Source organism: Leucopleurus acutus, assembly GCF_964270905.1.
Source record: "Leucopleurus acutus genome assembly, chromosome: 6".
Taxonomy (NCBI): Eukaryota; Metazoa; Chordata; class Mammalia; order Artiodactyla; family Delphinidae; genus Leucopleurus; species Leucopleurus acutus.
In genome coordinates, this window is record NC_139149.1 from 64,947,636 (window position 1) to 64,965,588 (window position 17,953).

At 36.1% G+C, this 17,953-nt stretch overlaps 1 protein-coding gene across 3 annotated transcripts in view; it reads right to left on the bottom strand.

Moving 5' to 3' along the window:
• The window catches only part of SESTD1 (SEC14 and spectrin domain containing 1), a 132,747-nt gene that overhangs the window by 19,527 nt on the left and 95,267 nt on the right, over window positions 1-17,953 (bottom strand). For all 3 annotated transcript variants that reach the window (XM_082841907.1, XM_082841906.1, XM_082841905.1), the window contains exons 8-10: window positions 16,827-16,882; window positions 13,217-13,428; window positions 2,672-2,794 (exon numbers count right to left, since the gene is read on the bottom strand). In XM_082841907.1, the coding sequence (XP_082698033.1) occupies window positions 2,672-2,794; window positions 13,217-13,428; window positions 16,827-16,882 (391 nt within the window). The remainder of the gene's footprint in view (window positions 1-2,671; window positions 2,795-13,216; window positions 13,429-16,826; window positions 16,883-17,953) is intronic.

Sequence of the window (17,953 nt, forward strand, 5' to 3'; positions counted from 1 at the left end):
GAGGGATGCTACTGCACCTAGTGGGTAGAGGCCAATGATACTGCTAGATACCTACGATCACAGGACAGTCCTTACAACAAAGATTTATCAATAAATAAATCAGTAATGCCAAGGTTGAGAAAACCTGTTCTCTACAGCTGTCCTTCCGTGTCCTTGGGGGATTGGTGCCAGGGATTCCAAATTCCAGCCATGCTCACGTCCCAATTTATGTAAAATACTTTCTAACCACACAGTGATTATAAAGGTTAATGGAGACTGACTGATTTAAAGCAGAAAATATTGCCTGAGAAGATGATCACTGTTGTGTTCTAAATAGAAAGGGATTTCACAGTCTTATCTATAGTACTTACAAATTTAGTTAATGCTCTAAATAAGTTGGTCTAATTCTTTGAAGAAGTAATAACAGTGATTCAGAGAAAAACAGTAAACTAAAGGATAAAAGACCTGAGATATTATTTCTTGCAGTGAGAACTCTCTACATCAGATCACCTGGGGTGCTTATTAAAAATACCTAAGCGCCCCCCAACCTACCAAATCAGAGCCTGTGGGGGTGGGGTTCTGCCACAGGCCTTTTAACAAACACATCAGGTGACTCTCATGACCATTAAGGTTTAAGAACTACCATCCTCAAGCTGATTTTTTTTTCCTCGTTTAAACTTGCAAACTATAGGCCCTAATAACCAGACCAGGGATGCAAACAATTTAAGAACTTGTATGTCTCATGAAATTAACACCTGAAATTAGAACTGATGTTGTCATAGAGAAATAATCAGTCTCTCTGGGATGTGGGGAAAAAAATCATATACATATATATATACACACACACACACACACACACATTTTAATCAAAATGTTCCTTCCTAGGAAATTGGGGAACATAAAATTTATAGAACCTCAGATGAACAGGCTGCATTCAGTTCAGTTATGGTCATTCTCTGGTTTACCTCTTATAAACATTTAACTGTATAGAAAATGATTATTTCTAGCCCCCCCCCAACGAAAACACACACACACACACACACACACACACACACACACACACACACGCACGCACAGAAACAAAAACAAACTTAAAAAAACAATCCACCACCAAGATACGGGATTTGGATTAAGATGGTAGATAAGAAATGAACCTGGATGTTCACATACAAGGAAAAAGCAGTCATCAGGACTGACACTGGAAATATATGTGAATTGGTGGTGATGCACAGTTGGTGAAATGATGGGTATTTATATTTTATACTATGATATAGGAATCTCAATCTAGGAGGAAAGAAACACTGCCAACACACTTAGGCTAATACCTTAGGAAGAAATGGGGTCTTGATTCTTTATGCAGACCTGTTTTGCTTACTATAAGGCACAACACACCAGTATTCTCTTCGGAGACCAGAAGTCAGTACTGTGGGATGGGGAGACACTGACAGAATCCTAAAGCAACTTCAGAGATTTATGCTTCTGCACCTTCCTATTATGTGCTTTTCCTACCACTCACCTACCTCCACCTAAAAGCTAAAGTAAGATTACTGGACTAAAATACTTTAAAAATTATTTTAAGTTATTATAATCATTTTCATACACCTTAATATTCTTTCTGTTGTGCTTACCTACTATTCAAAAACCAAGTAAACTTCTCATTGCCACTCCTTGACAAAGAACTATATATTAGTAGCATTTTCATTTTCTATATATTAGCATTGAATATCCTAATCAATTTGGGTTTATTTTTAGCTTTATTTCTAAAGTATGGTTTTATAAAGAATCTAAAATTTAATACTTGACAGAGTGCTTTAACACAAAATGGTACATTAAAAGTTTCTCCAAATTCTACCCATATTAAGCAATCAATACACTAGAAATTTGTCATTATAGTTTCATAAGACCTGAACAATTCCATAATAGGCTTTAAAGTGCTGACTTTTATTTATAAAGAGAAAAGAAAGCTTTTAATAAAATATGAGAACATCTTAAAAATCATAAGCTGATACACGCGTCCTGCAGCAAACAACCTATTCTCAAGGTGACAATGCAGTGCCACCTATTGGTTAAAACAGCACAATTGAAGTTTTGCCTTTTAGAACTTCATGGAATATTTTTTTCTGAATATTTTCAATCTATGGTTGGTTGAATCCTTGGATGTGCGTGGAACCTGTGGATACGGAGGGGCCAACTGTATATATATTATCTTTGCAATTTTCCTAGTTAGTACTTGTAAGAGACTTAAATATGAAACTCCATAATTGAAAAATCTATATATTTTATGCATTTCACAGGTTCCAACATAATGGTTTTTCCTTTTATGCTGAAAAAAACCCTGAATACTTTGTATTTAACTTACAACTCCTGTTCCTGAGGTTATACTTTTTAAATTCAAGACTAGATAAAGGTTGTATTTTTGTACTATCACTCTTTCTTCTGTTACAGTAGTTTTTAAAATTTCACATGAATTGTGTTTCTATAAAAATACATAATTAAGCTATACTGGAGACAAAACCAAAACCAAACTTCTAATGAATATGTACTAAGTGGTCAAAATGTACTTGATAGCCATTAAACATACCGTACTTTATGCCCCTAAACCAAACAGCAACTTATCACTTAGTACCACACATGTTATTAATTATGCACATTAATAATAGCTCTGTAACTTGCAGAGGAAAAAGCCTCTCACACTGTGCTGGCTCTCGATCTCTTCGTGCTTCTGCTGTAGGGCTTGGGAAGCCCGAATGGAGTCTCCAATCCCCCACTGAGCTCTCAGCTGTTCTGATCCAGGCCCTTCAAGCCAGTTCACAACCTATGAATGGAAGTTGAGATGAAAATTTTAAAATAATCAAAAACTTTTCAAACTTTCATTCTAATTGGTTTTCCCTTCCCAAAGTTCCTCAAGTATTTTTTATTTAAATTATTTAAATTCTATTGTATAGGCAGTAAACGTTTCTTCTGGAACTATACAGCTATAATGTGACAACTTTTCCAAAACCTAAATTTGATAAAATGTACACTACAGCACCTTAGGCTTTCAGCTATCTGATCACCTGCCAGGCTAAAAGAAATATGACATGCTCCCATAAGAGAGGCTTAAAAATTAACTTATGATGATAAGAAAATTAGAGAACTATAGGATTTAGAATTGGAAGGGCCACCAGAAATGACATTGGTCAAATTTCTTATCTAATACTTAAGAAAACTGAGTTTCAGAGAGATTAAGTGACTTGTTCCAGGTAACATAATTCATTATTAAAAAACTAGGACTAAAAGCCACGCGTCCTGACTCATACTCTAAAGTTCCTTCCAAAGCACTCGTAAACCAGAATCAATTAACTGATATAAAGTTAAAATACTATTTTTCTCACTTGGAAAAGAAAATTAAAAACTGTAGAATTATACTACTGCAGTACCCTCTAGGGGATCTTCTTAGGATCAGCCAAACATTCAGACCCACGAGACCATCTGAAGTCCCCCTGGCACCAAGTCTACTCAGAAGGATGAAGGGAAGGGACTACAGTCTGCCAGGGTAGCAGGACTGGGTGTTTCTCTTCTGCCGGGTCCCTGAAGCAGTCCAACAGTTCAGGAGATGAGATCCATATGGGACAGATATGGGAGACACTCTGGCATCAAAACCTCACACCACACAAGCATCATGCCCATTATAAAAGTCACTGAGCTCCAAGATGCCCGAAGTTATGCCTTCCATCAAGTATTAAGAGTTCTCCCAGTCCAGAGCCAGAATAATTTTTACTACAAGCAATGTCGCCTGGTAACACAGTTGGCATTTTTATCAGGTTTTCAAGGGAACAGACCTAGATAGTTAAGCAAAGATCAAATTCTCATGCAGAAGAAAGGGTTTTGTTTTCTCTACCCACAAACATATATACTCTAAAACTACACAGACACAGTGAAGTAATTCTAACAGAAAAAAATATTGCCCAGCTTTACCAAGCTGAATTATTATTTATCAAGCTAAATTACAATTAGGAAGTCAACAACAGCTAAACTTAGGATATGCCTTAAATCTAAACTTAGGATAGGTCCCAAGAAGTGAATGAGGATGTCTGTGCAGCATAATATTAGAGACTCAGTGGAAAGACAGGCTTACCTTATCACAGACCCACAGTGCATTCCATAGTTATTACCAGGGTAAAATATATTTAAAATCTAAGAGTTTATGTAATTTAAATAATCATATAAAAGTACCACATCATAGGGGAAAATCATGTGTGTTTCCTTCCATTAATTTTTCACATGCACTGCATTTTCATGTTACTCCAGATTTAAGTGCTGCAGCCGATTGTCAGAGTACAAGTAATTTCTATCCTGTGTTTTTCACTTCTTTGTGGCTACAGTTATTACCATTTTAATGGCTCGAAACCCCTTTTTTAAGAAGGCCAGCCTCCTTGCCTGCCTCCTTCCTTTGCTCCCTCTCATGTGTCCAAACAACCAACCAACCTACCTGACTAAGAGCTAAGTAAGCAACGTCCTACCTCAAGTAACTATTATACCTGCTTTCACAACTCCAATTCTCTACTGTTGAGCATCTAAGTAATTTTAAGATGAACATATATATATAGCAGTTATGCAACAGAATTCTTCTCTAATTCTCTATTGCTTTCCTAGAAAACATTTTCAATAGAGATCTTGGGTCCAGTGATGATACAATGTTAATTGCTAATAGTATACATTATAAAATTACTCTCTAAAGCACTTGTCTCTATTTGAAACATCCAAGTCATGAAAGTTTTAACTGAGAATAACCTTTGCAAGGTATATAAACTGACCACTGCTTTTACTTTATTTATTTTATTTTTATTTTCTGAGATTCTCAGTGCAATTTATTAAGAAACACCCATGTGGGGGCTCTGGGAGAAACAGTATCTCTTTCTAACAACAAATATATTTTGTCATTTCCAAAAAAAACTCTGGAAATGGGGTTCTTGCCCTCAGTCTACTTCAAGCTTAATGTAAGAGATGAGATGGGTAGTCAACCAAAATAATGCAGCAATGATTACATTTAATTTGAAATCATTTATATTTATTACAAAAGTGGGTTACAAACAGTAACTAAGGAAAAAGTTGGTTAGATCATAAGAATGTTGGTAAGTTCCTACGTGAATGATACTAACTTTGAGTAAAATTAGGGGAAAGTTTCCTGGAAAACAACGTAGACGTCATCTACTTTTGGATTTTATATCTTCTTACATAGATTGGTAAAAAACACCAAGACTTCTTGTTTTCTTAATAACCAGAGGGGAAAAACAGAACTACATACTAAATAAAAATCTTTTCATGAGGACCCAATACTCATCTTTGTTTAAATATTTCTCCCAGTGAGAAATCCTATACTGGTTCTACATTACATTCGGGATGAAATGTGGCTATCTGGCATGGCCATATATGCCATGGATGATGGGGCCCCGCCTATCCTTCACCATTTCCTTCATTAACTGAGCCCGCGTTGAACTTTTAGTGCTCCCCAAGGGCGCCATGTTCTCTCACTAATCTTGCTTTGACATGGATCGTCCTCTTACCTGAAATCTTTTCAGCCCCTTCTCTTCGTGACCTCTTTTTCATCTTTCAAGACTCATCTCATGCTATAGATTTTGATGATTTTGGTTTTAAGTTTTCTACTGAACTGTTTATTTTTCTGTTGATCCATTTTTTAAAATGAGTTATTTTTCATTTCCAAGGGGTTGGATACTTTTGATCTGTTTGAACTTACACTATTGATTTCTAGTTGTCAAACAAATTCAAATAAAGATGACATTCTTGTGATTATTCTCGCTACTTCTTTTTAATTTTGAAACTGCCTACATAATGAGAATACTTTAAAGAGCATTATTATAAATTATGCATTTTAGAGTTATAATTTAGAGCAATATTCTCAAACCAAAAACCCTTAGAGTCATTCTTGACTCCTTTTTTTCCTTTTACACCCTGCATATCTGATACCCCTGGAATCCTGCTGTTTTGACTTTCAAAATAAACCTGTTCTAAGCCTACTTCAGGCCTTACCTAGATCCTTGTGGTAGCCTCCAAACCAGGCTTTCTGCTTTTAGTTTTGCCCCCTACATGGCTGACTATTACTTTTAAAATACTTCCATCAAGTTTAAAACTGATATCTCTTCAGGTGTATTTCTAAATATTAGTGAGAACGAATAAACTGCGAATGTTTGCTTACGAACAGTATATGATCTTTTGGGATTTCTCTCTTTATGTGTGTGCCCATTTATGTCCTAGTATCTTAAATATTAATATATTCTTAGCTTCCACCTTCTCTTTACAAGGTTTTAATACTAAAGAGCAAAAACTCAAAAACAAAAAAGTCCAAGTATTATTTTTGACTCACTGGAATAGCCTAACTGCTACGATTTTCTTTGCTAAATTCTGTTTCAGAGTCCTAAATTCATCTGCAAACCTCTACTGCCAGGTACTCTTTAGAGTACAATGCTTTGTTCCTCAACATCTCCACTTTTTCTGCTTTACTCTTTGGTATGAGCTATATTTGGAGGGGCAGGGTACTAGGATCCTGTTTGCCTCTGCTGGCCTGTGGAAAGTATCACTCTTTCACAAAAGAGACAGATGAGCAGTTCTGTCTTCAGGAAGCACTAGGCGTGACTCTGAAATTCTGGCTCTGCTCCTAGGAGTTGAAAGACTTTGGTCCATCACCTTTGAAATGGTGTTAATGCTACCTACTGTATAGGGCTATTGTCAGGATTATACAGTCATTATACGTAAGACACTTAAGCACAGTAGATGATACCAATAGCTGTTAGCCTCTTTGCTTTCCCCACCTTTTCTGAAGAAAAAAGCCTAGCTCCTTCTATTTATTCACCCTTTATAAACTATGTCTCACATCTGCATTTTACAGTAAAACCCATAGGCTTTTTAATCCCCGAACTAACTGTTTTAGTCTATGCTTTTAAAAAATGGAAATTAAAAGAGTAAGTTTTAAGAAATCTCATGTAAACATTTTGAAACAAGTTTCCATTCCCTTTGGGGGACTCAGTTGCTTCTCACTGATTACTATGTATTACGAATATGAATATAGAAACAGATATACAATGGCATTTAAGCAATTAATATAATAAATTATTTCACTAAAAATGTCTAAATTCTAAAAATAAGGGAAGAATGAAAATAACTCAGAAATTTTAACTAGTTAATGTGTTATATATTATTTTAAAAAACGTAAGGCAACATTATTTAAAATTTAAACTTTGAAACTCTAGAAAACTTTTAAACGATAGAAACAAAAGAAGCAGGCTAATATAAATCATGATAACTGGGGAAAAACAATTCATTAGCAGGGAACTTTCAAAGAGTTATAAATTTAAAAATAAATTTTAAAGAAAGCAAAGACATCTGCTTGGCACACACACACACAAAAACAGTTACACAGTCAAGTGTACATATAGTTTTAACGTATGCTGAAAGTAATTTCCCTTGGAATGCAACATCAGTAACGTAAACACCATAAATGTATGACTATTTCTAATAAAAATGATGCAAATTGAGGTTGATGCCCCAGTAAATAAATCTATTTAAATGCATTAATGATCGTGGTTTGCCAAACTGGGTTATAAAACTTAATTTCAATCAGGACATCTTGCTCATCAGTCAATCTGAATATTAACTTACTGCAAAAACAGTTTCATGCACAATCCATATCAATGTGACCTCTCAAACGGTTACATTTATATGCAAAGTATAACCTTGGAGATGTGCTCTTAGAATCCACCATGACAAATATTTGCAGAGGCCAAAAATGCATGTGACTATCCATCATTTTTTCCTGGCCAGACTGGTTACTAAAGACTGCACGAGAGAATATCTAGAAGCATGTTAGGTCAAACCAGGTAGAAGGGCATATCAAGCAGATGTCAAGCATCTGACCAGAAGAAAGAATATGGTGAACTGGGATCACAGCCTCCAGCTGTATACTTTAGCAACTCAGAGTTATCCTATTTTGCATCTATGGTTCCTTTCTACAAAGGAAGAAAATCACATGGATGATTCTAGAAATAACATTTGCAATGCTGGCAGAAATTACTGCCACAATAAATAATGCAAATAACGATAGCTTATTTCAGTGAAGTGGCATCATCTCCTATCCAGAAGTACATGAAATCTGATTTTTAAATGTAGCGGCAGCAACATGGAGAACTTCTGCATTCCACATGAAGTCTAATGCTACTGATTTGAACTGTGGGGAATAAATGGCTGACAACTACAATGGTTATTACCATATAGTTTATCTGTTAGAGCTACTGGTTTCTTTTTCATTATGTTCTGTTTTCAGTGATAAATCAGTAAAAAAAGAGATGTGGAAAATTTCAACTTTCATTAATTTTACACAAGCAGAGGTAGTCAACTTTATGATTATCTTTATATAAACATCAAAAAATTTCATTTTCCCCCAAATTTGCAAGACTGAAGATGGTAGTTTATATTCTCTGTGTGTGGACATGATCAATATATGTTTCTAAATAGCTAAACTTAAGTAATCATTTTGGCAAGAGAAATAGATCTTTCCCTAAAATGTGACCTGTGAAAATAAGAGTGTAGAAACCATCACCTGATGAATATTAATGTTCTAACCAATTCACATGTAACGCTTATAAAGAAAATTGAATTGCAATGAGGTTTATTTGTTTTTAACAATAATCTCATGACCATCACCACCATCACTATAAGTATCATCATCATCTCCTTTCTCTAGTTTCTTTATTCTTTATCCAGTTGAGTTGGTCCATCATTTCAAAAATGCATGTCAATACATTAACTCCTTTGCCCCTGATGTCACATAGCAAAGCACAAATGCTGGGGGACTCCCATCACCCACGTTCTCTGGGGCCTGCACATCAACAGCCAGCCATGAATTGACAGGGTCACATAACAGGTCAGAAAGTTTCCACCATAAGTTCAAGATCAGCACTATCTTAAAGATACATCTATACTTCCATGGTAATTTCACTCTTCCAATCCCCAAAATGAAAATTTTGAATCATTTCCACTCCATTTAAACCTCTAACCCTCTTTAACCACTGCCCTCCCCATCCCCGCCTTGCCTCCAAACCTCCACCACCAAAGAGATTCCCTTTGTGTCTTACTTAAAAACAATCAAAAAAACCTAATCACTCAATAACTACTTCATCTTCTCGATGCCTGACTTATATATATGGAGGCAACTCTGGATCATCCTACCATCTCCCTCCTGTTACAAAGGAAGAGTTCTCCCTCCTCCATTCTAAAGCTAATCCCTTCAGCTCTGCTTTGGAGTCCATTCACTTCCACCTTGTCACGAACTTGATAGTATTAATTATTCTCTCCTCCATGTTCAACTCCTCCTTCCAAACATATACTTTCCCCCTAGAATTTAAGCCTCTTAGTTTTCCATATCACAAACACAAACTAACAAAAATAAACTACACTTGACCCCAGCTGTGGGCTGAATTGTGTCCCCACACTCCCCATATGCTGAAGTCCTAACTCCCAGTGCTTTAGGATGTAACCATATTTATTTGAAGACAGGGTCTTTAAAGAGGCACTTAAATTAAAATGAGGTTATTAAAGTGAGCCCTAATCTTATATGACTGGTGTTCTTAAAAGGAGAGGAAATTTGGACACAGACAGGTATAGAGGGAAGATGATATGAAGACATAGGGAGAACGCATCAGTAAGCCAAGGAGAGAGGCCTGGAACAGATCCTTCCCTCACTGCCCTCAGGTGGAATCAACCCTGCTAACTCCTTGATCTTGGGCTTTTAGCCTCCAGAAAAATGAGGAAATACATTTCTATGGTTAAGTCCCCTAGTCTGTAGTACTTTGTTACAGCAGACCTAGCAAATTAATACACCCTCACTTCTAGGCAATGCTCTGTTTCTCGTCTTTCCTTCAGAGACAAAACTCTCAGCGAGTTCCCTACACTCCACGTCTCCTTCACCACACCTCACTTTCATTCCTGAATTCAGTCCAATGTGCTACTGGCCCTGCTACTCCATACCCTGGGATCACCAACGACCTTGACCTTGTGGATTCTTAGTGAACATGTTAAGTCTTCCTCTTTTTCAATCTTCCAGCAGCATTCGACAGGGTTCCCAACTCCTCCCCTGACATGCTTTCTTCTTTTGACTTCCATGACACTGAGCTGTTCACACTTTCCTTCTTCATCTCTGGCCAATCCTCCACTGCCTTCTTTTCAGGAGTATGCTCCTCTATCTTGTCATTAAATGCTGGAGCTTCTCAAAGCTCAGTTACAAAGCCTTCTCATCTACTCTCAGCTCTTTCGTTGGGAAATTCTCACCCACATCAATGCTTTAATTACCATTCATTCACAGATGACAAACAAGTATGTCACCAGCCCAGACTTCTCACTTCTGGACCTGTTTGGGACTACCTTTAAATATCTTATTCTTAGATGTCTCAAAGTCTCCTGAAATTCACCATGTCTAAAACCAAACTCTTGATTTTCCACACCTTTTCCATCTGCACGTAAACCCAAACCTGCCCAATTTCCCTAATTAGACAACACCATCATCCATTAAGTCTTGCAAGCCAGAAAAATGCTTCACCTCTGATATCATCTTCTTTCTCACGCTTCCTCCCTTCACTCTCCTTGGGACTTGTTGCAATTTTACAACTATTTGTGTAGTTACTTAGCCATGCACCAAAAGGCGGGACACCCTGTCTGTTTTTACTCACCATTACATTCCACCGAGCACAATGTCACACTATTGTAGATACTCATTTCTTTAACGAGTGAGCAAATAATAAATGATACTAATAAAAACTCGTATGTGCCAAGCTAAACATTTTATTTAAATTATCTTCTTAATCTTTGTAACAGCCCTATTAAGTAGGTATTATTATTATTATTGTTATTGTTTTCCTCACTTTACTGAGGAGGAAGCTAGGGCATTGAGGAGTACACTTCCTTCCCAAGAACAAACTTGAAAGTGGCAGAAGAGAGTGGACCCAGGTTACTGGGGTACTTGTATACCACTATGCTATTTCATCTTTATGGTTTTCAAAGATACTCTCAAGCTATTTAAAGTTTACCTGAGTTTAATACAAGCTATCTTTAATTTATGAATATATTATGTAGAAAAAATTATATATAATTAACATATGCTCAGAAATCTTCAGTTTCTATGTAGTTATCATGAGATAAAGCCTAAATCCTGTTGCCTGGAATTCAAGATCTTCCATGATCCAACTCCTTCCCTCCTTTCAAGCCTTTTTCCCCATGACACCCTGATGCTCTAGTCAGGGGTCAGCAAACTACAGCTTGCAGGCCAATTCTAGCCTACCACTTGTTTGTTTGTTTGTTTGTTTTTGCAGTACGCGGGCCTCTCCCGTTGCGGAGCACAGGCTCCGGACACGCAGGCTCAGCGGCCATGGCTCACGGGCCCAGCCGCTCCGCGGCATGTGGGATTTTCCCGGACCGGGGCACGAACCCGTGTCCCCTGCATCAGCAAGCGGACTCTCAACCACTGCGCCACCAGGGAAGCCCTACCACTTGTTTTTATAAATAAAGTTTTACTGAAACAGCCAAACACATTTGTTTACGTAATGACTATGCATTACAATGGCAGTTAAATAGCCACAGGTTCAAGAAAAACTGTATGGTCCAAGAAGCCTAAACATTTACTATGTGGCCCTTTACAGAACAAGTTTTCCAACAGCTGAATTAGAATTCTAGGCTACAATCTAGTTCAATGGGAACAAATATAATAGCTTCCATTAGCTGAGTGCTGGGTTCTTTCAACAAACCTTTCAAAAGAGCTCCTGTTACCCCTGTTTTATGTAATGAAAGAAGGAAGGAAGAGAGAGAAAGAGAAGAAGGGGAATAAAGAAAGAAGGAAGTCAAACTGAGGCTCAGGTGGGTGAATAATGTGACCATAATCACACAGCAAATAAGTGGAAGAACTGGGATTCAGAGCATGCTCACTATGTTCCATGACTCAAAGGCCAAACACTTTCCCTGGTGCCTACTGCTGCCTTTTTCTTCAGTAGAACCTGGGATTTCATGTTATTGTTTATTCATGCTATTCTTTCTCCTCCACAGAATGCCAGTTCTCCTTTAAAACCTAAAGGAGGTGCCTGGTGAAATCTTACACATTCTTGGGGACAAGCTCAAGCACTACCTCTTTCCACTAAGTCTTCCGAGATCACTTGCAACCAGGGGAATAATCCCTCCATTGAATGCCCACAGCACTTCAGTCATTCCCTTGTGACACCTAACACTTTCTCTCCCCTCTTAAGTTTAATGTAGCAAAACTCAAGTTCACCTTTATATCCTGTAGAAAAAGCACAATGCCTTCTATATAATAAGTACTTAACAAATACTTATCTAATAAATGAATGTAGATTAAAAACTTTGGGACACTTCTAATCTGGATTTTTTTTTTTTTTTTTTTGCGGTACGCGGGCCTCTCACTGTTGTGGCCTCTCCCGTTGCGGAGCACAGGCTCAGGGGCCCAGCCGCTCCGCGGCATGTGGGATCTTCCCGGACCAGGGCACAAACCCGTGTCCCCTGCATCGGCAGGCGGCCTCTCAACCACTGCGCCACCAGGGAATCCCCTAATCTGGATTTTTAAAGTGAAATATTTAAGATTTACTTCTTAATAATTCAACAGATCAAAATCCAGAATGTAGTCTAAATACAGAAATGTCTTCCTTAGTATCGATTTTTAGCATTTTTTGCCTACTTATAAAAATCAATTTTAAAAGGAACTAAAAATTCATAAGAATTAAATCTACTTGAAGTTTTCTATCAGTATCATAAATAAGGAAACTTAATATTATAATTACTTATATTACACATTAACATTTTGCTAGGACAGAAAAACTCTTCATAATGCCCAAATTAACAACAACAACAAAGTTATTAGAAATTTAAAATAAATCTAAGGTCAACAATAAAATGTTATTTATTACAAGAATACAGAGACCACAGGTGATGTTTCCAACAGCTAGTTATTTTTGAAATTCTGATAGAGTGAGCTGAATGCTCAATGTCATCACTGTAGAAATAATATAATTTAAACGCAAATACTAATTGTAAAAATAGTTTGAGAGTCTGGTTTGACATTTCTAAAGTTCTCTATATAATGTAAATAAGGCATAGTATAAAATCAGGTACAGAGTAGAAATTACACACACACATAAAAAAATTTAGATTTTAAAAAGAGTTTAATATGTTGGAATCAGACACCTACCTGCATCACCTTCTGTTGAATCTCTTCTAACTGTGTACGCTTACTACGTTGCCTACAAACTTCCTGGTAGCGGGTATATTGCTCTCTCAGTGAATCTAATAATTTCATAACCTGTGGCTGTGCTAGTAGTTCATCATCCATAGGAGACCACGAGACCCCTCCATCTGAGCCATTAAATCGACGCTGCTGTAATTCGGATAACAATTCATGTCCTTTAAGAAGGAAAGATACTTATAATTAATGCCCATAAAGAAATATAAATCTTACTTCTCAATCTTCTCAATTCTAATCCCTTATTTTTAGAACGTATCTGCCTATGTATTTTTTTTTTTTTTTTTTTTTTATTTATTTGGATGCACCAGGCCTTAGTGGCAGCACACAGGATCTTCGTTGTGGCGTGGGGGATCTTTAGTTGCGGCACATGGGATCTAGTTCCCTGACCAGGGATTGAACCCAGGCCCCCTGCATTGGGAGCTCGGAGTCTTAGCCACTGGACCACCAGGGAAGTCCCTGCCTATGTATTTTTAGAACGTATCTGCCTATATATTTACCTACCAGGTCTTAAGTACTAAAATGCAATTTCTCAATTTATATAGAAATAAATAGGAAAACTGCATGCATACATATACATATGGATATATACTATGTCGTATATCACAGCTCTATCATATACAGACAGTCCCCAATTTAACGATGGTTTGATTTACAATTTTTCGACTTTATGATGGTGCATTCAGTTGAACCCGTACTTCAGATTTTGATGTTTTTCTTTTTCTGGGCTAGCAATATGCAGTACGATACTCTTTTGTGATGTTGGGCAGCAGCAGTGAACTGCAACTCCTAGTCAGCCACATGATCATGAGGGTAAACACTGATATACTGACAACCATTCTGTACACATACAACTGTTCTGTTTTTCACTTTCAGTACATTATTCAATAAATTACATGAGATATTAAACACTGTATTATAAAATAGGCTTTGTTTTAGATGATTTGGCCCAACTGTAGTCTACTGTAAGTGTTCTGAGCACGTTTAAGGTAGGCTAGGCTATGATGTTCGGTACTTCAGGTGTATTAAATGCATTTCAACATGATATTTTCAACTTACGATGGGTTTATCAGGATGTAATCACATTGTAAGTTGAGGAAGATCTGTGTCATATATACTATATATGCCATACTATATAGTAAGTTTATAGTATATATGGCATATATATTTTCTAGCCCTAACTATCTTTCTATCTATCACATTCTTGTTATTGGTGGATTCAATCCTCAGGACATTGTGCCAACCATTTCTCTGTAAAGTACAATTATAATCTGGGATTTCTGTCTGATGGTACTAATTAGTATGTTTTGTCTGATAGTACTAATCAATACTAAGCATTATGTTGTAGGATTTCACTATTAATCCATAACCTTAATCATAGCACCTAAAAGAAATGTTGGTGTGTAACAAATGTATGATTAAAGAGAGAAAGTCTTTACTACTGGTACAAAATAACATTTAAGTAATCTCTATTTATATAAATTTCTACAACATATTAACTGTGAATCGTGAGGGGCCACACTAATGTAAGAACTGCACTCAATATCATTTGATTACAGCAAACTCATGGAGAAAATCACTCATGCACAAGAAGTTAAAATTATAGAATGTGCAACATCTAAAGCTGTAAGTATAACATTAACAATTTTACAAGATGACGCTGGTCAGACCACTGATGGCCAATTTCAAGATGACTGTCAGAGCTGACTGTGCTGTTTCTGCATGTAGCCCTCTCCCTCCGTCTGTAATAGCTCCTGCCCACTGATCGTCAGTCGGGGAGGAGGGAGTTGGCCTTTGGACAGGAGTCTGCCCTACACCTCAGTTGCCGGCATCCAAAACAAAGAAAACTACCCTTTCTATCAAAAAAGAAAAAAAAAAATTTTTTTAAGTGAATAAATTGCAAATTGTTTTTCTAGGATAATACTATTCCAATTATCATTAAGGAACCCAAAATATGCAGACATTTAAATTCTCTTCTCTTCATCTCTATTCAAGAAAATGTCCTAAACTTAAATGGCTTTAAATAATAGAAACAGTTTTTATTATGATTTGGAGGTATTTCCAATTTCTGAAGAATATCCAAGATTGTTTTAAACGTCCCCATTTTATACTCTTTCTACTTTAAGAGTCAATAGCATATTAAAAAGGACTTAGTGACATATACAGATAATTCTAAAATACAAATGTAACAAGTTTCTGAATTCAAAGGTTTAAGCAGCTTTTAAAACAAATATAAACATGGAACTAAGTTTTGAATCTAAAGCAATATTTTTACTGACAGTCTCTTGTACCTTCTAAACATGCAGTAATTCACAGATTACAATTATTTCTTTGTTCTTTCAGGAAGTAAGATCTAAATTGTACTGAAAAAACTCAGGAAAACTGAATCGATCCAACGAAGATATTCAGAATTTATTTCTTTACTCTTTATTATACTTTATAATTGGAATGACACCTGTTTTGAAGACTTATGGAAAGTCTTTCTATATATATACACACACACATTCATATTCTTTATATATATATTTCCATAAAAGTCATTAAGATCAGAATATATATATTTTTTCTTCTTTGATGACTGTTACCTTTAATGTGCTCCTTGTGGATACCATTTACATTAGAGAAGCAGAACCACATAATGATTTCAAAGACCATACTTCGAAACCAAACTGCCTTGGTTAAAGTCCCAAATCTAGCATTACTAGTTGTGTAATCTGCCCAAGTTACTAAACCTTTTAATGCCTCAGTTTCCCCATCTTAACATTGGGGTGACAACAGTACCTACTTCAGTGGGTTGTAGTGAAGCATAAATGAGTTAGCATACATAAAGTGCTTAGAATAGTACCTGCCATGCAGTAGGATTAGAACTATGCCCTATTAGAAAAATATATCAGAAATAAAATTAAGGTATTTTCATTTAAAAGAATTCCAATGTGTTCTCTAGAATCTGTGAAACTACTACTAAAGCTATTGGGGCTGGAATATACAAACCATGCAGCACTGAACACACACTACGTGAAAGGCCATTGCAAGGTGCTAAGTGTTTTTACACAGATGATTGTAAAACAGTACAACTAGTGGCTTTGGATTTAGACCTTTTTTTAGTGCTATGGTGGTAGAACTTAATAGTTATTTGATCTTGAACAAGTTTTTTAATATCTCTAAGCCTTGGCTTCCTCAAGTAGAGAAAATAATACTAATTATCTCAAGGAGTACTTAGAAGAATGAAATATGAAAATACATAAAAGTACAATGCTAGAAACACAATGCATATTCAATAATCCTCATAGCAAACCCATCAAATAGAAATTTTTATCTTCATGTCATAAAGAAATAAATTCAAATATTTCAAGATAATTGATCATTATTAATAATTTTTAATATTGTAGAGTTTATTAACACACTCTTAGGCTAAACCAAAGAGCAGTTTGAAACACTTCTCCTTCAGTTTCTACAACATAATACATACTCAAATCAATGTTTATTTCATGAGCCAATTAATGTATGGTTGGTTTAATGGATTATGATTATCACTGATAAATATGTTTTTTCATCTTACCTGTCTGAAGAACAGTTTCAGGATCAACTGATGGAAGAAAGTTTAAATCCACAGACCTGGCAAGCACCAAAAGAGTATTTTTTTTAACTATATATATTTCTATTTATATAACTTAAAAAAATCCTTTACATATACTTACCAAAACAGGGGCCTACAAATATGAAAATCTGAAGCATACTGTCCTACCAGGCTAATTTCTCTTAAGCATCAGGAAACCCATTACAGATAATTAAACACTAGTAGCCAAAGAAATATCTATGTGATAAAAAACAAAATATACTACTTGGAAAAATATAATTTATCATTATTAACTACAGTATTATTTCAAGTATATCAAAGGAATCCATTTTATTATTTTTCCACTGGATATCTGCTTCAAACTGAAATTTGTCACTATATAATAATCCAGAAACATTAACATTAAAATCACGTGCAGCCATCCTCCAATCCAAAGTTTACCTATCTATAGCAATCTTGATATTCGTATGTATGTGTACCCTAGCAGATGTACACTCTTTATGTACTAATCATGTTTCACTTGCAGCTGGACTATATGGGCTTTATTTTCTTAAACATATATGGAAAGTGGAGAAGATGAAGGAAAGATAGAGTACCTGGCAAATCAAAGCCTAGGGCCTTGCTACTGTAACTGACAGGTCTTGCTCTATACATTTCACTTTTGTCAACTGATCTAGGCCTTCACCTCTTGTATAGCCCAGATGTTTCCTGAGGACTGACATAAAGAAGGTGATGAAAATTTGCAAGAGGGACTTCATTGTGTGGGGTTTAAAAGAGACTAAGTAATAACACTTGAGTTCCTTAGGGAGGGATTGGCAAATACAAGATTTCACTTGACACTTCATGTAGTCACACAAACCACCGTTTCCCAGTGTTTCCCAAAACACTGAATGAGATACTACTGAGCAGAGAAGATGGGGTTCCACTGTCATGTAAGTACAGGAAATTTTAAGAAAGCAATTAAACAGGTTTCTTTACTGCAACACTTTCTCAGAACATGTAATCTGTAAATGTTTACAGTCATTCCCAAAGACGGAAACATAGTAAACAGCATTAAACTCTATGACCATGAACTCATTTTCTACCAGTACCCTCTTAGGATGTCTTTC